The sequence below is a fragment of the Emericellopsis atlantica genome (assembly GCF_019669845.1).
Source record: "Emericellopsis atlantica unplaced genomic scaffold F5Z01scaffold_11, whole genome shotgun sequence".
Taxonomy (NCBI): Eukaryota; Fungi; Ascomycota; class Sordariomycetes; order Hypocreales; family Bionectriaceae; genus Emericellopsis; species Emericellopsis atlantica.
In genome coordinates, this window is record NW_025764713.1 from 167,631 (window position 1) to 189,393 (window position 21,763).

Here is a 21,763-nt window from a genome sequence, read left to right on the forward strand (position 1 = left end):
TGTGTTTCTCTGGCGTTGGAGTGGGCATGGAGTTCATTCAGGGCGCTCGCGGTGTGGATCAGTGAACATCGGATACACGTTTGTCTCGGTCAATCGCAATATTTGGACGTGTTGATGTGATTGTGACTCCTAAGATTCACTCCAAATGACACTACCAAACAGTCCTTCTCGCACGCAATTTTCCCTAGATGATCGTAGCAACGTACCAACACTTGTCTCCTTCCTTCGTACAGTGACCAACCCCTTGTCCTTTACCGAACACCATCTTGGTACAAGCTAGGGGCCCGTGCGGCACCCATTAGAGCACGTACATGACGGCGGCAGCAAGCATCAGCGCACCGCCGACGTTGCTGAAAGCCTTGCTCTGTTCAGCGCCGGATCCAAAGACCGGCGATACCGTGGGGACAGGGGCGTAGGTCATTGCCTCCGAGGGCATGACGATGACGGTGGCGTTGGTAGGGTAGAGAGGCCCGCCTGTGACGATTACGCCATCGCCCTTGGCCGCCGAGGTGTTCTGGGGCTCGTCAGGGGGCAAGAGGGGAGAGAACAAGTCAGACACCGTGATAGTGGTAAAGATGGACATGGATGTGACGGTTGTGGTCACGGTAGACGGCGCGCCGGAGACGGTCACGTCGGGGTAGCCGGTGATCTCTGTCTGGAAGTCTGTGACAGTCGAGGGGTCGCCAGAGACAGTGGCATCACAAGTATCAGACGTGTAGGCAGTCTCCGTGTTGAGGTCCGTGACAGTGGAAGCGTCACCGGTGACAGTCTGGTCCTCGCTTGGCAGGGTAGGCCACAGCGTCACTGTGACCATATTGGTCCTCGTCTGCGTTTGAGTGACTACCTCAACAGCGCAGGCATCTTCCTCCATGGAGGACGAGGTAGCCGAGGGCTCAGGCATGCTGATGGAGTAAAAGGTCTCGAGCTGCGTCTGGGTACTACGAGTTGTCAGTGTCTGTCGACAGTGTCTACCGACTGGGGGACTCACGAGATTGGGACCATGATGCCTCCATCGACCAGAGTTGAAGTGACGTCGGACTCTGGCTCATCGCGAGCAACCAGGGGATCGAAGTGGTCATTGATAGAATCCTTGAGGAGTGTAGACTCAGCGAGCGCCACTGTTGATCTGTTAGAATTTGTCTCAAGTACAAGGGCAACACTTGACGCACGAGAGGGAAGGCTGCTGCAGAGAAGGAAGCCACCGACGGCACAGACAAAGGTTGCGATGAGCATGGAAAACGCCATGCTGCTGCGCTTGGTGCTCGCAACGGTGCGTCGAGTCGCCATGTACTCGCGTGGTTCGCCGGCTTTTAGCTCGACGTGGTCGTGGCCTCGCATGGATGACACTTGATCGACGCTTAGCATTGGAACATGAACAGCGCGTGGATCTGAGTAGACTTACTTGTGATTGAGTTCAAGGATGGAACAGTGTCTCTGAGAATGAAAGTTGACTGTTGGGCACCTGTCAGAACCCGTTTGTGTTGAATTGGGTGATGGCACGCGTCGCTGGGGAGGCAGATCGTGACTCACACGCGAGGCATGATAGTACACATCTGGGTCTGGAACTGACCAAAGGGAAAAGGGCAACTTACAAAGCTGAAGGGCCTAATGAAGATCCAGCGGAAGCTCTGATGGACAGTGGTGCTGCGAACGAGCGGAAGCGGTGATGCAGAATGCCTGGCAACGAGCGTAGAGAAGTAAGTGATGAGGGGAAAGAAGGAGAAGGGAAGGTGAGCGGCAAAACGCGAATGATAAACAAAGCGTTCGTCTGTTCTTTGGCCACATAGTTTGCATGATCCATCGCGTCGCGGTGGTTGATTGCCTGAGCTTGAGGGACTCGTCGCCTAATGATAACTTCAGACGGGCCACGACAGGGGGGAAAGGGGGCTGTTCACGTTGGACAGGTACCTGAGATAGCACTGGGATCACTCTTGAAGCACTGGGATCTGTGGCTTTCATTTGTGTGTCAAGTCTCACTGGCCGCTCAGTTTCTTCTCAGTAGCATCCTCGGACGTCGAGATTGGACGAGAAGGCATCATCACGACCTCTTAGTTTTTGGGAGAGTTAGAACGTGATAATACTTTCTCAATGTCACGAGAGGCTTAATAGGGTGAATCAAAAGATTGTCTTTGCGCTTTGTTACTTGGTTCGTCTCAGAGGCGAGTCAGGCCACTTTGTGTGACATGACCAAGATTATCAGGGGGGAAATCACAACGTGAGGCACACAAACAGCTTGTGTACCCTTTCAGAGACAGGAGTGGGGGCACGTTCTCTGCTTATCATGAGCCTGTAAGGGTGCAGGCACAATCACGGAACTGCTCTGTCGAGTCCGTATGGTACGTAAAGCGCTGTAATATTGCTAGAAGAAAGACTTGCTTAACTACGTAGTAGGGAGGGGACAACGGTGCGGCTTCCTAGCGAAACCCTCGCAAACCGCGGCACGTGGCAGCTTGCTCGACTGCTTCTAACCGTAGTAGTAGTCGGTGTCCCAGGCAGTGATGTCTGTCTCGCAGCGGATGAACTTCTGGCCATAGTTGGCGTCGCCGGGGCCACACATGCAAGGGCCAAAGTAGTCGTCAGACTCGAGGAAGCACTGGCCCAAAAGGGCGCCTCCATCCGCAGGGGTCATCATGAAGCCGCCCGACTCTACACCGCCGTTAGATACTGTCCTGCCAACATCAAAGGGGGCGGTGGCCGAGATACTCACTGTAGAGTGTAAAGTGGATGTCGTTAAGGTGGACCTCAACCTCGTCGGGGTCGTCCTACAAAGGAGTGCCATGTCAGCTGCATCCGGTCGTTACGGGACATGGAGCCTCAACTGTCCCTGGCTTGAGACTTACATCACCACAGCCCTGGCAGCGAATTCCCTCGCGGCTGCCGCTCGCATCGTCAACCGAGGGGATAAAGTAAGTGCTGCAAACGTTGTTGCAGTTGGGTTCGCCAGGGAAGAGTCTGTAGCCGGACTGAGATGGAAAGGGTCAAGTATCAGCATCATGTACGGTAGATCCAGCGATTCAGCAACATTAGGATGGAACGCACCCAGCTGTTGTAGCCGCCAACACCCGAGTACGAGTCGGCTCCGTAGATGAGAAAGTCGGCCGCGGCGAGCTTGCGGCAGCGGCGGAGGCGATGGCGATGCTAGTCTTCATGGTGGACTGGAAGTTGGTTGTCTTTGAGACTGGCGTGAGCTTGGAGTGAAGTATGGAAGGCGAGGGATGGTTTGAGCGTCTGTGAGTTCTTGTAGATACGAATTTGGAGCAGACAACGGGCCTCTATTTATACATGTTGCCTTGCCCTTGCTTCCTTCGTGAGATTAAGCAGTATACGGTCTCTTGACAGAAACCTCGATGGACGTGGCATCTACCTCGCACGAAGGAATGTTGCATTGAGGTCTATAGCCCGCCGCCAAGGCGTGCTATGATGCTACACTCGACATCAGACTCGCCATGCCCAGATATTAGGATTGCCAAGATTGATCGATCTGAAGAACGGCCAGTTCACACTGGCCATCAGTGGTGGACATGGCGGCGAGGGGCTCAACACAGCCTGACTGGGGTCGGAACACCGTCGAGGACTGCTACACCAGGCGATGGGGCAAGCCTCTCTTCTTTGCTCTGCACTGGATGGTCTTATGGAGCACTGCGAAATAGTTGTGTACGGGCTTATCCAAGTTATCAGTGCCGACTTTCATGGACCGGCCCAGTCGCAAACACACTTCAACGGCTGTACCCTGTGCTCTTGCTACGTCAGTTCTATGCTGTATTCACCGACCATATGTCTATGCCGAGATGGTGTTTCATGGACGAGCCGATGTCTCACACGCACCAGAGATGATAACCGTAAAGGGCGTCGTAGCATGCCTCGGGAGGCATACCTCGTCGGTCCCGTATGCACTATGCAGCACCCGGCCCCCGGGTATCGGCCTAACTTCTAGAAAGGTCTGCCGAGCATGGCTCTGCCGAGACTGAAGGAAGAGAGACGCGGGGCGTGTGGAGACGGAGGCGGCGGCGGAATGTTCAACGCAGTCTATTCCAGTACTTGGCGACAGCGGAATGGTAAAAGTACTCCCGATGTCTTGCTCGATCCAAGCGTATGCGCATGGATACATGTAGACTGTGAGGGGCGGCAACCCGAACAAGCCAGCTCCTCAAACGCGCCCTTGTTGCTGGTCTGAATGAATCAGTATCTGACTAAATAGACGCAGTGTTGGATCTGGGGAATACACACGATCGCCGTTTTCAGAAGAGTTCGACAAGGCCGGGATGCAGATCCGGGACCTACCGCTTCAGTAGCATGCGTGTGGATTGCCAGCGTCATCAGGATTCAGACTGGGCGATCCGGGACCTGCCACCGACTCATGCATGGGGCTGACATGGTTAATATTATACCTATTGATCCTGCCCAAATCAGCACCCGAGAATAATTCCTGATCCAAGCGCCATCGGCCGATAGCTTCTGCTCTATGGCGGAGGAGCTGCTCTCTACAGGGTAGGCTTGGTTGCCCAGCCATGTATCGTACCTTAAACTCACTTCAATGGCAAGTCTCGTCAATCGAAGTGGTATGAGTAGACACGGGCACCTCCAGTCCAGCCGTCTTTGGATTCGTACCAGAGTCCAATTGATGCTGGATTGACTGTGTCGCGGCGCATCAATGTACATGTACTGTTCAAGAGGCGAGTGATGGAGGAGTTCAGTGACCACATGCAGTCGATCGAAAGTGGGGGTAGACCAGTCTCCCAGGTACCGGGTAGGCTAGCACTGCTGATGCGCGCCTCGACTGGAGCTCCTGTCGCGTCGCGTAATTATTATAGCATCACTTGATCTCCCATTGCCAGCTTGGTCTCCTCTGCCTATTTACTTGCTTGCCAAAGGCAGCACTCCCCTCCAATTACTCAGTTAGCATTGGAGTCGCATTGAACGCCCATATTTATTGCCTATTTCCAGTGTACGAGGCCAGTCGCCTCTCGTCACCCCCGAACCACGTTCGAGCTCACCACGCGTTGACCCTTCGCCCCGCCACTTGGTAATCCTAACCGCAACCTCGACCTCGACCTCAACCGCGACCGCGACCCAAACCGTGACCTGCATCATCGGGATCCGCGCATCCCAGCGTAGCAAAGCACACAAAACCGGCGACGATGGCGCCGGGTCGTCGAACGCGAAACAAAAAGGCCCAAGAGCCAGTCGTGGAATCGCCTCCACAACAAGAGGAAGATCAGGATTCATCAGAGCTGGAAGAGATCGCCTCTCCAGAACCCGAAGAGGCGGACAATGATGAAGACGCCCCATCTCTCAAGTTCGACGAGGAGCTCACATGGCGGCCCGCGAGGCCAATTGCAGTGGGAACCCTCATAAGTCGGCTGGAAAAGTTGTCGGAAGAGCTGGCCGATTACGACCAGGAAGGAGTCAATCTCGAGTCATTGAGCGAAGTCTCTGCTGCATTGGCGCACCGGAATTTATTGCAACACAAGGACAAGGGAGTCAGAGCATACACAGCTTGCTGTCTGGTGGACATCCTACGCCTCCATGTCCCAGAAGCCCCCTTCACAGCGGATCAACTCAAATTGATATTTACACTCTTTATCGGCAGCATTATCCCTGCGCTATTCGACCCGACCAACCCGTGGAAAACGCAGAACAAGCATGTGTTGACGTCCCTGACCGAAGTCAAGAGTCTTCTCTTGCTGAACGAGGTGCCGGGAGGCGATGACTTGACGGTACGGCTCTTCAACACAACATTCGACGGTGTCGAGAACAGCGCAAAGGCGAAAGCCGGTGAGCAGCTGCCCAAGGATGTCGTCACACATTTGACGGAGGCGCTCATTCTACTCATCGATGAGGCCCCGGGCAGTGTCCCTCCGGCAATGATTGATTCCGTCTTGACGCAGTTCCTCCGAGCCCTTCCACCTGGCGGCTCCCGAAACAAAGAGCACAGCCAGAACCAGGCTACGCTACTGCCGAAGTCCGAGCCGCCCGCCTACACGATTGCCAAGAACATCTGCAATGGTTGCCCTGACAAGTTGGCTCGATATGTTAGTCAATATTTCGGCGACGTTATCCTGAGCGCCTCTCGATTCGCAACAGCACCAAATGGCCACAAACACGATGGCGATTCGGACGATGGCGAGCCTGCAGGAGATTCGGGCCCTTCAGACGACGACATCAAGAACCTGGAACGCGCACACATCCTGATTCGCGAACTGTGGCGTGCAGCGCCATCCATCCTGTCAAACGTCGTCCAGCAGGTCGAGGCTGAGCTGAGCGCCGACAATCTGCACCTGCGGCAGGTCGCGACAGAAACCATCGGCGACATGATTGCAGGCGTTGGTGCTGCTGGACTCCCCCCTTCCCCCATACGGGACGCGGCAGTGCACCCTCCTGTGCGCTTGATGGATGAGCCTGCTACAACATATGCGCCGAACGCGTTGACCACTCCCCAGTCACCATTCTCGTTCATCCAGACGCACCACAGCGCCTATCGCAGCTTTGTGGGCAGACGCTTTGACAAGAGTGCCAGCATCCGCGCCATCTGGGTTACGGCCGTGGGGCGCATCCTCTCGACCTCAGCTGGTGGCCTAGGTCTCAACCCGGTCGAAGAGAAGGAGCTCCTTCAGACCCTGCACGCCAAGCTCTCTGACAGTGAGGAGAAGGTCCGTCTAGCCGCCGTCAAAGCCGTCGAGCTCCTCGGGTTCAGAGACATCGTCCTGAAACTAGGAGCGTTCGGCGGTGTTGATGGCGACGAAACCTCCATCCTGGCGACGCTGGCCGACAGGATACGTGACAAAAAGGTCGCAGTTCGTGTGGAAGCCACCATTCTCCTGGCTAAGCTCTGGGCGGTTGGCGCTGGCGAAATCGCGGATGGTCAGGAAGCTGTGACTGCATGCCTAGAAGGGGTTCCGAACAAGATTATCAGCGCTTTCTACGCGAATGACCTGGAAGTCAACCTGCTCCTGGACCGGGTGCTGTTCGAGTGTCTAATCCCCCTCAAGTACCCGCAAGTGAAGAACAAGCATGGGTCTTCAGCATCCTCAGACAAGAAGGTGGCTCTTCCGACCGCTGAGCAAGATGCACTGCGCGCTGAAAGGATTCTGCTCATGCTCAAGTCACTCAACCCGAGTTCGATGAAGGCGTTTTGGGCCATGCAGGTACGGCAGACCCAGTTCGCAGTGGCTGTGGCGGCGTATATCAAGCACTGCGAGGCATACAATGGTGGCGTGTCTGAAGGGGACGCGACCAACGTCAAGAAGCTACTGGGCCAGGCTATCGACTGGATGGCTCAGCAGTTCCCAGACGCGGTCAAGGTCCGCGGCGACTTGCAAAAGTTTGCGAAAATGAACGACAGACGGGCGTATCAGCTGCTCAAGTTTGCGGTAGAGTCGGAAAGCGACTTTCAGAAAGTCAGACGCTCCATCCATGAGCTCATATCGAAGATTCAGGGGGGGTCGGCAGGGACTATTGCAGAGACGTTGCTCGCCATTCTATATCGCGCAAGCTCCCTCATGTTCAACCGGAGTCACCTCACCACGATCATGGACACTTCAAAGGACGAGAACAACAAATTGGCGGCCACAGCGCATGCCGTGCTCAATGAGCTATCGGCGCGCAACCCAGCGCTTTTCAAGGCCCATTCGGCCGAACTGCGCACGTCCATTGTCGAACAAGCGCCGTCTGCTACAAAGTCCAACGATCCCGGAGTCATGGACATGCTCAAAGCATACTCCTCCTATGCGAAGCAGTACCCCGAAGAAGTCGAGGTGGACAAGGCATTCACACAAACACTGATGAACTACGCTCTTTATGGGCGGCCACACAAGTCTGCCAAGTATGCGGTCAACCTGATTCTAAGCAAAGATGACGACAAGGGCCGAGTCACAGCCACAAATCTGGTCAAGAAAGCGGCGAAAGGTCTCGATTTCGGCACACCTAACTTCCTCAACAAGCTGCAAACTCTGTGTCATTTGCAGCGGCTGGTACCAGAAGTCACGGCAGACGAGGACGAGAATATCGACAGAGTGGCAGTCAAGGACGTTCTCCGCCAAGTAAGAAAGCCTGCAGAAGAAGATGATGCAAGCTGGGTTAATGACCCCGACATGGATGAAGAGATTCAAGCCAAGTCACTCGCAATGAAACTGCTGGTCAACAGGGCTCTGGCAACCGCCGATGACGAGGGGGCAGAAACCAGGGGGAAAGCTCTGCTCAAGCTCCTCATGGTCTTTGTAGTGGAAGAGGGCGAATTCTGCAAATCGAAAAACACACCACTCCACCACAAGAAGCGCCTTCGCCTGCTCGCCGGCCAATGCGTACTCAAAATGTGCAGGGTCAAGAAATACGACGACCAGTTGGATCCGGCCAATTTCAACAAGCTTGCCGAGCTTGTGCAAGACAGTGAGCTGCAAGCGAGGCGACGCTTTATGGAAAAACTCCAGAAGTATCTCCAGGCTGACAGCTTGCGACCTCGCTTCTACACGATGCTGTTCATTGCGGCATTTGAGCCCGTGGCCGATGTCAGAATCAAAGTCGAGACGTGGCTCCGGGCTCGAGCTCTGTACTACGCCGACAACAAGAGGACTGTCATGGAGGCCATGATTGGGAGGTTGATCCCGCTCTTGGCGCATCATCCTGACTACAGCCCCGCGCTGGAGGACCTCCTTGATTTTTCAAAGTACATCCTTTTCTACCTGGACACGGTAGCCCGTGAGAACAACATCTCGCACATTTACAAATATGCCGAGCGGGTGAAGCAGACTCGAGATATCCTCAGTCCTGATGATAGCGATAGCTTGTACACGATCAGCGATCTAGCACAGACGTTGATTCGCAAGTTTCAGGAGAGACGCAACTGGAGCTTCCAAGCGTGGCCGGACAAGGTTGGTCTGCCCGCAGGCCTTTACGTGCCCTTGCCGTCGAGCGAAGTCGCACACGAGATCGCCACCAAGCAATACATTCCCGAGGAACTTGACGAGAGGCTCGATGACTTGTTGAAGTCTCTCGAGCGGAAGAAGGTTTGTTCAAGCATCATTGACATGGCATGTGCGCACTTTCACTAACTGTTATCAGAAACGCAAGTCAGCTACAGACTCGTCGGATCGGCCCAGTGGCAAGAAGGCAAAGAGCCAGATCAGCACCGTGATCCGCGAAAAGTCAAGCACAAAGGCTAAACCCAAGTCGTCGTCATCCAAGCCTAAGAAGAAGAAGACGACGAGCACAACCCCATCGAAAGCGGAGAGGCCAACGATTCCTCTGTCGGAGCGAAGGCGAAGTGGGCGTGCCGCTGCGCCAACAACCAGTTACAAAGAGGCTGACGAGGAAGACGACGATGCTGAGATGGGAGATGGTTCAGACGCTGCGTCAGACGAGGAGTCAGGGTCCGGTTCTGATGCGGAGGAGTCTGGCCTGGATTGAGGCAGCCGAAAAGTATAGTAATATGCACGCTAGGATCCCTATCTTTGAGGTCCGTACGTACATAGCATCCTCCATCGTCATGTGGGAGCAGTGATGGCTGTGTGGGACGACGATGTACTTCTTGTGTCTTGTTTTGGTTTTGAAAATACCCAAACATCTTGTGGATTTCGCAATGGGCTTTCTTTTTGTCTCCTTGGACTGCACAGGATCACAGGCTCCGATGGATGAAAGCAATAGCAATGAACATTTCTTCTTGTCCAGCTATAAAGCCGCCTCTATGCATAAAATCTCGCGGTATACAAGAACAGTTGGGGGAAAAAAGAAAAAGCCAACTCGTAGTAGCAAGTCAACAACACCCCAGCTAGCCACCGAAAACTCCTGCAAGGAAACCCTGATATATACCTAGAGCCGAAACAGCCGCATATCCATACAAAGGCACACCCTTCCTGCCACAACACTCTTTTTTTTTTTTTTTCATCGCCGTTTACTGGACCGTGTGCAGCGGAGAGACTATCCCTCGATGCGTTGTTTGACCAGCGCCCTGTGGCTCGAAAACTTCAGATGCGCCTCGAACTTCTGCGCTGTCTGGTCCGGACCAGGCGTGTAAAGCTTGCTAGGACAGTCCTTGCAACGGATGCGGGGAAGCCAGGCATACTTGACGCCTGGAGGGTGCGGTCCTGCCGGTAGAGGCACCTCGGTTATGGGGTCTAGGTAGGAGTACTTCATGACAGCTTCAAAGAGGTCGTCTGGATAGTCCTTTTGGAGGTCCTTCAGAGCTTTGACGAGCCACTCTGGTGGTGGCGGCTGGATTGGTCTTGTCAGTATTCGCCGTTACCGCGCGATCCTTCATAGAGCAGAACTTACGGCTGGTGGTTGAGGCTGACCTTGCGCCACAGGTGGAGCGGGAATGCGGCCAATCTGGCCTTGCGGGAAAGAGTACGCTGGTGTCGACGGCTGAGGCGTCGCCGAGGTGGGTGTTGAGGGGGGCGGCATGGATCTCGAGTTGCTCGACGTGCTGGGCGCTCTCGTATGCATCGGGGGCGGGACAGGTGTCTGGTGTTCTGACGGCGCCTTCAAGTCACGATAGTCGCCGCGCAGGACGCGCTGAAACCTCGGCCGGTTGTTGAACTTGACCGTGACCCACAAGTGCGCAGGCTCCTCTGTCTCCTCTCTGAAGCGGCGTGAGGTACGCGTCTCGTGGTGGTGCGCAATGCTCCCGGCGTCCGGTGTTTCGGAGCGACCCAGGTTGGCCATCCGCTGGGCGGCTGCAGAAGCAGCGCCGCGCATACCTCTAGTACGAGCCGTGCCCTGCGCCAGGAATGATGTTGGTGCTGGCGATTCAGGTGCCGAGTCGTCGCTCTCTTCCGAGTCGGAAACCTCGCCATCACGTGGATAACGTTTCTTTGTCCGTGCCGCTGACTTGTACAATCTGCTCTCCTCAACATTGGGGGCGCCGCCGGGTAATGTCTGCGAAACAACCATGGTGCGGATCGTCCTCTGTCTCTCCTTGAGATCTGGCAGTTGAGGGCCGCCTCGCCGGTTGATAGAGCGCTTCTGTCGCCTCTGCTCGCGGGAGAGAATCGTCTCGTTTCGGTCCAGGTCGGCGTCGGTAAGTTCGTACAGGTATGGTGCATAGTCTTTGGCTTGTTGCATTGGGCGGAATACCTGTGGTAAAGGCGTCTGGAGGAAGGCGTTGACCAGATCCGGATCTTCCACAGGCCTCCCGTCAAAGGGATGCCCTACACTGTAGAGACTCCGTACGAACAATTGGGATTGCTCGTGGATGCAGTGTGCAATGGCAGTGGTAAATTCCCCACTAAGGGCAAGATCTCGGGTCATGGCGGAAGCGAAATCCTCTGGCGAATTGTGATGGTTGTTGATGTCCCATTCAAACTGGTCCACGAGGGTATGCTGGCCGATCGTGATGTTCAGCTTGATGAGTATGCGCATCTCGTCGTTTTTGTAGGCCGAATATGGTAGCTCCGGATCCAGGGCGTCCTCCTCCGAGTAGACTAGGGGGTAGAAGTCATTGAGCTGCTCGCGCATCTGCTGGACAACCTGCTCATAGACTGGTTGGAGCGCCGGTGGTTTGAGGCCCATGTCTTCCACCAGCTGCGACGCGAACAGCTCCACGTGAATCAATCGGTCGTGCAGGTTCCAGGTAAAGGTATCTCGTAATCGCACCTTGTCCCACTCCACCTCCAACCGTATCGGAACAAGCTCCTCATGCTGTTCGGCCTGCTTCAGCATATCCTTGCGCTTGTACTTCAAGGCTGGGGTCTGCTTCGCGCCACCTTTGCGAGGCTTCTGGCTCGGGTAGACGATTCTCGGATGCTGAAACTCGGTGTAGCCGTTGCCGTAGCCATTGTAGCCTTCTCCGAAAAGTTTTGCTGGTGGGAAGTAGGGTCGGTATTCGGTGCGGAGTGCCTTGTAGTCTTGTACCGTCAAGCGCAAATCATTCATGTATTCCTTGGTCTTCTCCAAGTGATCGCTCAGGGCAGCAGCTGCCAGCTGATCACGCTGCGTGTAGCGCTCGATCATCAACTCGTTGAGCGACTCCTTGGTGCGGACTGGTATCCCAATCTGCTTCGCTTCGTCTGGCGAGGATGATGAGGACGCTTTCTGACTTCCATTGTCCTCGCCCCGCGATGCCTCGCCAGCTGCCTTGATGGGTTCTTCGGCCATCCTGCCGTGATGGTCGTGCCTGCCGGGGTCGCGTTGCGACGTGGCGTGGTTGATATCGAGACTTCGCTGATCACCTCGGTCGCGCGTCCTCGCCGCGACGGGTTAGCGCTTCGTGCGCAACAGTCAATGGGCGCGCTGAAGGGTGTTTGCCAATTATCGAGAGTTTGTACACGGAGTGAGTCCTCGTCTCGCGCGTATGGAGAAAATGCGGGTGTTCGGGGTCGTGGTGGCTTGGCTGGATGCGGCTGTCGTGTTGCGCTTCGCGACTTTGATGCAGTCTGCTGTCGCTACAGGAGAAGGACGACAGACCTGATAGTGCGGATGTAGGTCTACCGCACCGAAGCTGCGTTTGCGGCCGTAGATCGAGTAGCTGGACAGCCTGGCAACCTGGCCAATTAGAGCGCGTCAGTCTCTAATGTGGGTCTTCCATCCATCATGAGCTTGCGGTGTGTCTAGGGTAGCCGTAAACAGCCGAATTTGAGTACGTACTACGGCCGATTGGGATGTGTGCGCTTTCTAAGTAGAGGTTATGACAGGGACCGGAAACTTATGAGTATCTGTTAACGTTGGGTCTATATTCATTTCTCATGTTTGAGATGAGTGGCATGTCACTGCACGGGTAGTCATGGCCGTCAGTGTGCTATTATGCCCACGGTGGAAGCCAATGTGGAAAACAATCACGAGGGACCAGAGCTTGTCATTGCATTGAGTCTGGCACACACAGATGTATGTTGATACTGAGGATAAATAAATAAAGACAGACACACAGCACAAGTAGCCGGATTCTACCTACTAGACTCAGCTCGCACAATAGCTCTGCACGTCTAGACAATGCGTTTTGTGCATTCCACATTGCCGCAAAGGAAACCCGTCGTCGCCGTCGGCTATTTCAGCTCAACACAAGGCCGAGACCAACAACACGCTCTCCAACTGCTCAGGGATCACTTTGAATTTCCCGAGAATCATTGGCGATACGTACAGGACATCGTCAGTGAAGCAATGACGGCACAAGGCAGCCCAGGACATGGACCAGGTGTAGTACGTAGGTAAGGTACTTAGTAGCGTGGACCTCAAAAAAGGCCCCTCCACACTGCCTCGAGCCAAAGCTCCAGTCGAGTCCATTTTCGTCACTTCATTGCTCCCGCCTCATCCTCCCACCCCACAACTCCCTCCCAACCGCGAAAAAAACCCAGCAGGGACACACGATAGCTCTACCACGTCCCCAATCACACAATCGCCATCATGTCCGAAGCTCAGGAGATTGGTATGTCTCGCAGAACACAGACAACTTCCGCTTGGAGATTGCGCTGCCCCTCATCGCGGTGCCTGAACTACCCCGCCAAGTCCCAACCTACAACGGTTCCCGCGTCATGGACGACCAGCGGCCCCAGACAGCCCAATACCGCTTGAGAGAGGATGAAGAAGCCTGGGCTGACATCTGTGCCTCGCTAGATTACACCCTCAAGAACCCCGATACCCTCACCAAGTACAAGACCGCCGGTCAGATCTCCGAGAAGGTCCTTGCAGAGGTTGCGAAGCTATGCGTGCCGGGCGCCAAGTTCGCTGAGATCTGCCAAAAGGGCGATGACATCCTCGCAGAGGAGGTCGGCAAGGTCTACCGTGGAAAGAAGGTCACCAAGGGTATGTGCGCTCCCCAGGACGAGACAACGGAACGATCTGTACTGACGACGCACGTGCTCAGGCTTTGCGCACCCCACGACTGTGTCCCCCTCGTCATATGTCACACCCTACACTCCCCTAAGCTCGGACGAGGCCGAGGCCGCGCGTGAGATCAAGGAAGGCGAGGCGATCAAGATCCAGCTCGGTGCGCAGATTGACGGCTTTGGTGTCATTGTCTGCGACACTGTGTTCGCGGGCAAAGAGGGGGCCATCACCGGCCGCGAAGCCGACCTGGCCCTCGCCACCCACTATGCTAACGAGCTTCTCCTACGCTTGATGATCCCTCCTGGCACTCTCGCTCAGGGTACTGATGAGGAGAAGGCCAAGGCGGCCGCGCAAAAGGCTCCCACGCAGAGCAAGATCACACAGCTGCTGGAGAAGGTGTGCGACGCCTACGAAGTCAAGCTCGTTGAGAGCACAACCTCATGGCTGTTTGACCGCAACGAAATCGAGGGTGCCAAGAAGATTGTGCTGGCCCCGGCCGAGGGCACCAAGGGCGACGGTGTCCCCGAGGCCCCCGAGGTTTGGGGTGTCGAGATGGGCGTGAGCTTGGGATCGGGCAAGGTCAAGAAGCTCGATGACCGCGCGACGCTGCACCGCCGTACACTCCAGACCTACGGCCTGAAGCGTCCTACCTCGCGCAAGGTCCTGTCCGAGGTCCAGAAGAAGTTTGGTACCTTCCCCTTCTCCCTGCGCCAGCTCGAGGATGAGCGCGATGCCAAGGCCGGCGCCGTCGAGTGCGTGCGCGGCAACGTGTTCAGGCAGTACGAGCTCGTTGGCGACAAGGAGGATGCCCCTGTCGCTCGTTTGTTGACCACTGTCTGTAAGTGAAAATCGGAGCTCATCCATTTCCGAGGGTGTGTAGGCTACAGGACTGACGAAGAACACAGCGATCAGCAAGAACGGTTTGACCAAGCTCGGCGGGCCCGCTCCCTTTGATGAGAGCAAGTACCAGTCTGACAAGAAGATCACCGACGAGGAAGTGCTCAAGATCCTTGAGCAGCCCCTTGCCCGCAACACGGGCAAGAAGAACAAGAAGAAGGCCGCCAAGACGGAGGCTTAAACGGTCAAATGAGGAGCTGGAATATTCATCTGTTTGTGCGTGCTGAGGGAGCTCGAGAGGGTTGATACCAGCTGTTTGAGTCGTCTGCTGAGCTGCTCGTCCTGCGGGTAGCTAGCTAGCCCGGCTCGAATGCAGAGATGGCACCGCGATGGAAATGCCTCGTTGTGAAGGTGCGTCGGTCTCGCGATCCACAAGCAAATCGCGGTCGAAGCGGGGCCGTGAAGACCTCTCAACCCTTTAGCCAGCAGCGAGGACATGAATGAATATTTGACAGACTTTTTATCGCTATTAAAGAAGAATTCAGGCATGCGCGCTGTGATGATCAAGTCGTGGCTGGAAACCAGTAGCCTCACTGGGCGACGTGCATAGGTGAGGCGTCGAGAGTCAGGACTGGACGCTGGTGTGAAAACTGAAAACTTGCGATATTAACGCTCGCATCATCAATGCGCGCAAGGCATCGCCGCCCGGTCATCCCAGCCCAGTTATAATGAGGAAAAGCAGCATGCCGATTATCATCCCACCGATTCCACGCTCAAAATGCCAAACAAGACGCTCAAGGACCGTCAGTAATCGACGGCAATGCGGATGGCTGGGAGCGCGTGCGCGCTAGGGGGATAAAGGGGCAGCCAGTATTTTGAGAGTGAGTCAGTCAGCCAAGGCTCAGGTATCTGTGCTATCTGCATGACGTGAACGATGACTGAAGCGGCCATCATCAGCCGGATGATTGTGACCATTGGGGGGGGGGGGGGGGCATCTCGATGCTTCTCGCCAAAACTTTACCTGTCTTCGTGCCGCTCATAGCGTGCACCTTTTGCATGTGCCTGGCAGCCTGTCTCTCTGCCTTGTCTTTCAGGAGCACTGGCATCCAGCTGTGACTAAAGGGGGTCCGGAAACAGAGATTCGGTCTTGGGTGGATCAGGGGGTCATGGGACACAAAGTCTGTTTGGAGGCGTTGCGATCCAGCAGCGGGTGAAGAGTTTGAGGAGTTTCATTTCTGTTGAGGAGGGACTCGCTGTAAGAGTATTTGGCCATGCGAGGCTACTATTATTGTCTTGCGTCGTGCTCGATGAGCGTAGGCTGCACATGCAGCAGAGTCCAGTCCGCCCTCCTTATCTGCAAGGTTTCCGACCAAACTCTTGCCAGCCTTATGGCTTGAGGGTGGTGGCACGGGACATACAGTACGGCGTCGTCTGCCTTGAAGTCGATGCAGCGTCCACGCGATGCCCTGACTGTCAGTCTCGTCATGTCGTGAAGTTACTCTCCTCGCAAGTATCGTGATTCACTCTTGGTCTCAAAACTCGGACCAGGTCGACTGGAGGTGCCGCGGGCTCCGGGCCAGACAGACAGACAGACAGCAGCTACAGTGGGCAAGTGCCCTGCAGCGCGCGACTTACAGTGCACCTTGGGGCGGTTGCTCCAGCGGGCAACGCCTGACATCACCCACTAAGGTGCCCGCAGCGTCCAGTTCCTGGCGGCCCAGCCAAAACTCTCTTCGCCGCTCCTCCAATTCTCCTCCTTTTTACCCTTTGCTGCCCCCCAAAAAGGAGGAACACCGCGTCGAAGCACCCTCCTCCACGCGACGATCCGATTGTCGCGCATGCTGTAGCTCCGTTGAGCGGTACGTCACGAAGCCGTCGAGTCACCGCTGCCCGTAGACGCGCCCGTTGCTGACTTTTGCGTCTTGCGCGCGACGCCATAGACCCGAAAAGAGCGAGGGTGCTTGTAGCTTCCCCCGACCCAGCAAGGGGGGGAATCTCTGTTTTGGCTTTCGACATACCTTACCGCCCACCAGAATAGCCGACGCCAGCAACTCGTGTACGACCTGGACACGGACAGCAACCATCAGCTCGGTTTATCACCTCCATCCGAGGGCGCATTGTTGATCATTGCGGCGCCCCCCTTTTTTACTCAACGTCCAAGACATCTTGGAAGGAAACGAAAGGGAAGGAGGAAGTAGCGGGAGCGCCAGGGTCAAATCGCGCTGTCGTCATGATCTCGGCCAACTCGAACCGGTCGATGCGCTCACGCTTCTCGAGTCCAGCCCAAGGGTCCGGGTCTCCGCAAGCCAGGGAATCGAGGAATGGAAGCGTGGAGGATCCATCTACCGCGGGCAAGGGCAACTTGACTACCGAGGGATCTAGGAGTATCATGGACAAGTGGCTCGAACCGGCAGTCCAGAACAAGGCCAGCCACGAGGAAGCTGGGCTGGCCAGGCATGGGGTTCTTGAGGGCATGGTCCCGCTAGGCAGCCTGCCCAAGGCCCGGAAGACGGAGCCTGGGAGCAGCGGAGGCGTTCGCAGGATCATCCTCAAACACTCAAACAGAGGTGCCAGAGAGGCGTCACGACCGCAAGCGAAGAGCTCGCTGGATACGGACATTCGGAGGAAATCTGTCTCTGACTCAGCCCCAGCATCAGCTTCGGCATCAGCGTCAGCATCCGCCTCCGCCTCCGCAACACCCACACGTGCAACCCACGAGGCTGCTGCGTCCGATGTAAAGTCAGAGGCCCCATCTGCGTCAGAAACAACAGCCGCTGCACCAGCGCATTCTCCTGTGGCAAGACCGGCGCTTCCGCCTCTGGTGGAATTCCTGCCGCCCTCATCGAATCGCGCAACCACGCGCAAGTCGCTCCCCACACGCGATACATCAAAGGAAATGGAGGAAGACGACGAGTACGAGCCCAGAAGCACGGGCAGACGTCGATCTGTCGCGCGTCCAGCCCCCCCTAAGCGAGGCAGGCCGCCAACAGCCACGCGCCGAAGCTCCATGCCTTCCTCAAAAGATTCGCCCGTGAAGCAACTCTCACCAACTCCACCTCCACTGTCGGCTCAAGCGCCGGCACGCCTTTCTCAGCGCCCTCCGTCAGCATCCAGCACCAAGATGGTCTATCGAGGCACGGAGTTTGTTGAGAAAGTCATCGAGGCTGCTGTGGACGAGGCGCTCAGCCACCATCGCTACCCCACTGCGTGGGCGCTGCGGACATTCTACGACGACAGGTCAGAGGACCCTGGCTTTGTGCGCATGGTCGAAGAGATCTTCAATCAAACAGCCGACGCGAGCACACGGAAGTCGTTCTTTGAGCAGCTGGCACGCCGGAAACACGACGGGCGCTACAGGAACCAAGGTCGCGATTACTTTGTCCCTCCCGCGGACGACGGTAGCTTTGAGCCTCACCTCCCCAAGAAGGCGCCTTACGCCCATCTCATCCTGCATAAAGATCACGACGACGCTGATCATTTTGAGCCTCGCGAGGCTCGCGCCCCGAAGCGGGTCAAGGTTACTCAGCGATGGACTGATACCTCACCTCGCAAGGCATCCTTGACAGGAGCAGGTCCTGCAGATGTAGCAGAGTCAGCGGACACGACCGTGCCACTTGACCAGGCAGCAATAGCGGCAGCTGGAGCAGATGAGGCGATGGCAGAGCCAGAGGCGAAAGAGCCAACGCACAGAGCATCCACACCCGCGCAAGCCGAAGTCGCACCGGCGCGTACGCCTGCTCGAACGTCAACGGTCAAGATCAAGACTCCCGCATCACGGAGGCGAGCCAGGAAGACGTCTCATTCGAGCGAGTCTTCGCTTTCGTCCGTAGAGCATCTCCCTTCACCCGAACTTCCGGATGACAGCGCGCTTGTGACAACGGCCGCCGAGGAGGACGACGAGGGTGAGGACGAGGTGGCAGCCACGAGCCCCTCGCTTCGAGGAATGGCTCGCAAAGCAGCGTCCAAACCCAGGAAGACGCGAGCCAAGAGAGCGAGCACGGCTGTGGGAGGAGGCATGGGCGACGGGGGGGACTCCACGTCGCCAGCACCTCGGGGAGCTGGCGCGGCCCAGCCAATCAACACGCGCCGCAAAGCACTGGCAGCGTCCAAGCAGCACAAGGAGACTTTTGCCTCTGCCTCCGTGTCTGCCTCAAACTCACCCACCACCACCACCCTCCCCCAGTCACCCACGCAGGATTTTCCTCATCATTTCCCCAACGGTCGTTCGTCAGGCGACGGCAATAGCATGCCAGGCCTTGTCTCGAATCCACCCGGCCGAGGCAACGCAAAGGACAAGTCCTCCTCCAAGGCGAGCCTCAAGATACATATTCCCCTGGCTGGCAGCCGCGACGACGCCTTTGAGAAGCGCAAGATCGCCAAGCAGGTCACCAATAGCTATCGCGGCCTGGAGAGCGCCATCCGTGATGCCGACGATGAGCGGGAGATGACGCCTGTGCGGTCTACGAGGAAGACCAGGCAGTCTACCGGTATCCCACCGTCCAGCGTCGCCGCCAGCGTCACCGCCAGTGCGCGAGCCACGCGCTCTGCGAAGCGGACCTTTCTCGATGAGCTCGACCAGACCGAATGGCCAAGCTCTTTCCCCTCGGCCATCAACCTCGATGGGAGAAGCTCAACCGTTAACTCGCGTGCTGCGACGCCTACCAACCTCAGACCCGCCAAGAAGCAGAAGAGCGGCCTGCGCATCAAGTCATCGTAAGTCAACTTCCATTTCCGCCGTCTCCTGCTCGTTTGTTCGATTTCATCACGGTTTGCCGGGGCGGGAGGACATGACGTGGATGAGTGACCGACCGGGTGAGGGCAAGCTGAACGTCTCATCGCTTGCTGGCGTTTGCTTGCTTGCGACCATGGTCACTCTGCTCTGCATTTTGCCTACCTTCTTGGTCGTTCCTCTTTCTCATTTCAAAGCATCTTCTCATTGCTTCTTGATCGGTGTGCTGACATGCTTGGACACAGTCCACAAAAGAAGAAGGGAGGCACAGCTGCTGGCGTTCCTCGAACGATCGGCGAAGCCCAGGCTGGCGCTTACGGAGCATCTCGTGAACAGGTAAGTCATCTGGTCCGCCCTTCAATTACACTCTGTCCAGGATCGAGGGAGCTCGCGATTGTACTGGTTCCCATTTCATTTCACGTACTATCCTCTCCGTGCGCGGATGCATGCGACTGGACCTTGCAAGTGCATCGAACACCGGCTGCTAGCGAAGGTAGGCTGGCTGGATGTCTCGGGATCGCGCGCGCTCATCCGCCTCCCACACATGGCGGCTTGTGATGAAATTGGCGCACCAACACCCGACAAGGGCCCCCCTACCCCCAACCACAATGGGTCCACGCCCAGCATCACGGGCAAGCCACACCACGCCAAGCATATGCATGCAGCATGGTCAGGATCCAGCGATCCTTGTCCCACGGACCATTCGGATTCAGACCCATCATCGTCTGCCGTTGAAGAAGATGTTGACTAACTTCTGCTGTCCAGGGGGGTGAAAATGATGAGTATTGCTCGGCGTGCGGCAACGCTGGGGAGATGGTCTGCTGCGATGGTTGTCCTCGAGCATTCCACTTTGAATGCGTCGGCATCAACCCCGAGGAATCTCTGCCCGACGAATGGTACTGTAGTGAGTGCCTCGTCAAAGGGAATCCCACCCACGTCAAGGTGCACCGAGGCGCTTTTGGCCCTGCATTGAACCAGCTCGACAAGAGCATTCATCGGGCCTTTGCTCTGCCCAGGCGCATCCAGGAGCGCTTCGACGGTGTCAGGGCTGGCCCTGATGGAGAGTACGAGGAGGTTGTCCCTGCCAAGCCTACCGTGACCACCAGGTAAGCGCATCTTGTTCTGAACAGTAGTCTTCGCATCGGATGTCACTGACTTTTATCCCAGGCGCAAGAACAATGGATATGAAGAAGCACCGGACTACTACAAGCAGATTGAGTCGGGCGAGCCTGTGCTCTGTCATGACTGTCAGCTGCCGGCTTCCGAGGGCAAGCCCATCTTGTCCTGTACCGCCTGCCCGCTGCACTGGCACATGGATTGCATGAATCCGCCATTGGCCGTCCCTCCTCTGCAAAGGACATGGAAATGTCCGGCCCATCTTGATGATGCCCTGCAAGAGAAGCCTCCGCTGGCGCCAGCCCATCGCTGGCGCAAGGTCAAAGGCGCGCCAGTCATCATCCCAGCTCTTTCACGAGGTCTTCGCAACAATGGTCACATTGAGCTTGACTGGGGCTCTGAGCCTGAAGCTGATGCCTATGATCGATCTGGTTGGATTGATGACCAGTCTGGGTGGAAAGACGTGGCCTCCTTTGGGCGCACATTCAAGGTTTCAGCCACAGGAGTTCGTCTCGATTTCATTGAGCAGTGAGTGCCAACAGTCCGCTGAGTGACTCCCTTTTTACTGATTGCCTCGCAGGCTTCGTACACAAGGAGCTGGCTTTGCCCCTCCAAAGGATCAGCAACCTGCAGGCCGCCAGCAGCCGTATCTAACTCCTCCCGTCGAGGACATCACTCACCCTCAGCCTAGTGCACGCAGCATCGAAGAAATGCAAGCTTCGCTGGTGCTGAGCAGCCTGAGCACCTCGGAATCACGAACAGGAATGGAGCAGCTCATATCCGCTCTCGTGGTAAGTCATCATCAAGACAAGCAGTGGAAATACCCAGCGCTAACGATGGTACAGTCCGAGGCGGATTCAAGCGTGCTCTCCTCTATTGCTGACGCCGATGCCGTGAATATCGCGAACAAGGAGCTGCAGCACAAAGACAAGGCCAGCCTCCGTGCTCTCCTGGCGCACATGGAACGCATGGGCTCTCAAATTCGGGCCATGTTGGGCGAGGACGTTACACCGACCCTCCCATCGCTGCCCGACCAGGGCCGCTCCGTGAGCCCTGACAAGGACGAAGAATTTCCCGAAATGAAGCATGATTCTCTCGTCACAGAACCCACACCGCCGTCAACCATTGATCACGAGGGTGGCATGGATCTGGACTAGAGACCATGTCCCCACACCAAACTGACCAGCGATCTTATCCATGAGCACCACCAAGCACACGAAAGCGATGCTCGCCGAATCATCAACTACCCATCATACCTATGTAGCAGCGCCTACCATTAAGCCTATAAGATCACACCATATCACACGCCCGAATCTCCCGATCAACGGG

At 56.3% G+C, this 21,763-nt stretch overlaps 6 protein-coding genes across 6 annotated transcripts; 3 read left to right on the plus strand and 3 right to left on the minus strand.

Annotated features, from left to right (window-relative positions):
- Positions 1 to 133: 133 nt before the first annotated feature.
- On the minus strand, positions 134 to 2,104 carry F5Z01DRAFT_61158 (uncharacterized protein). The gene is made up of 6 exons (XM_046260781.1): positions 1,909 to 2,104; positions 1,593 to 1,844; positions 1,403 to 1,451; positions 1,170 to 1,346; positions 989 to 1,118; positions 134 to 938 (listed from the first exon to the last, which is right to left on the minus strand). The coding sequence occupies exons 1-6, from the start codon at positions 1,957 to 1,959 to the stop codon at positions 299 to 301; spliced, it is 1,299 nt and encodes a 432-aa protein (XP_046118855.1). The 5' UTR covers positions 1,960 to 2,104; the 3' UTR covers positions 134 to 298.
- A 360-nt stretch (positions 2,105 to 2,464) lies between these two features.
- Positions 2,465 to 3,149, minus strand: F5Z01DRAFT_673485 (uncharacterized protein; the record flags this gene model as incomplete). The annotated part of the gene is made up of 4 exons (XM_046264945.1): positions 2,465 to 2,646; positions 2,708 to 2,762; positions 2,841 to 2,952; positions 3,040 to 3,149. The coding sequence occupies 4 exons, from the start codon at positions 3,147 to 3,149 to the stop codon at positions 2,465 to 2,467; spliced, it is 459 nt and encodes a 152-aa protein (XP_046118856.1).
- Positions 3,150 to 4,822: 1,673 nt separating this feature from the next.
- F5Z01DRAFT_653401 (putative SPO76 protein) lies at positions 4,823 to 9,648 on the plus strand. Its single transcript, XM_046263358.1, has 2 exons — positions 4,823 to 9,002; positions 9,058 to 9,648. The coding sequence occupies exons 1-2, from the start codon at positions 5,139 to 5,141 to the stop codon at positions 9,400 to 9,402; spliced, it is 4,209 nt and encodes a 1,402-aa protein (XP_046118857.1). The 5' UTR covers positions 4,823 to 5,138; the 3' UTR covers positions 9,403 to 9,648.
- On the minus strand, positions 9,649 to 12,402 carry F5Z01DRAFT_653403 (SWI-SNF complex subunit). Its single transcript, XM_046263359.1, has 2 exons — positions 10,267 to 12,402; positions 9,649 to 10,206 (listed from the first exon to the last, which is right to left on the minus strand). Exons 1-2 carry the CDS (start codon positions 12,085 to 12,087, stop codon positions 9,913 to 9,915), a joined length of 2,115 nt encoding a protein of 704 aa, XP_046118858.1. The 5' UTR covers positions 12,088 to 12,402; the 3' UTR covers positions 9,649 to 9,912.
- A 927-nt stretch (positions 12,403 to 13,329) lies between these two features.
- Positions 13,330 to 14,830, plus strand: F5Z01DRAFT_681009 (peptidase M24, structural domain-containing protein; the record flags this gene model as incomplete). Its single annotated transcript, XM_046265644.1, has 4 exons — positions 13,330 to 13,351; positions 13,540 to 13,728; positions 13,790 to 14,590; positions 14,658 to 14,830. The coding sequence occupies 4 exons, from the start codon at positions 13,330 to 13,332 to the stop codon at positions 14,828 to 14,830; spliced, it is 1,185 nt and encodes a 394-aa protein (XP_046118859.1).
- Positions 14,831 to 16,819: 1,989 nt separating this feature from the next.
- F5Z01DRAFT_621131 (uncharacterized protein) lies at positions 16,820 to 21,591 on the plus strand (the record flags this gene model as incomplete). Its single annotated transcript, XM_046261186.1, has 10 exons — positions 16,820 to 16,878; positions 16,918 to 17,156; positions 17,334 to 18,106; positions 18,269 to 18,491; positions 18,549 to 19,302; positions 19,564 to 19,654; positions 20,084 to 20,413; positions 20,493 to 20,962; positions 21,015 to 21,225; positions 21,280 to 21,591. The coding sequence occupies 10 exons, from the start codon at positions 16,820 to 16,822 to the stop codon at positions 21,589 to 21,591; spliced, it is 3,462 nt and encodes a 1,153-aa protein (XP_046118860.1).
- Positions 21,592 to 21,763: the final 172 nt, after the last annotated feature.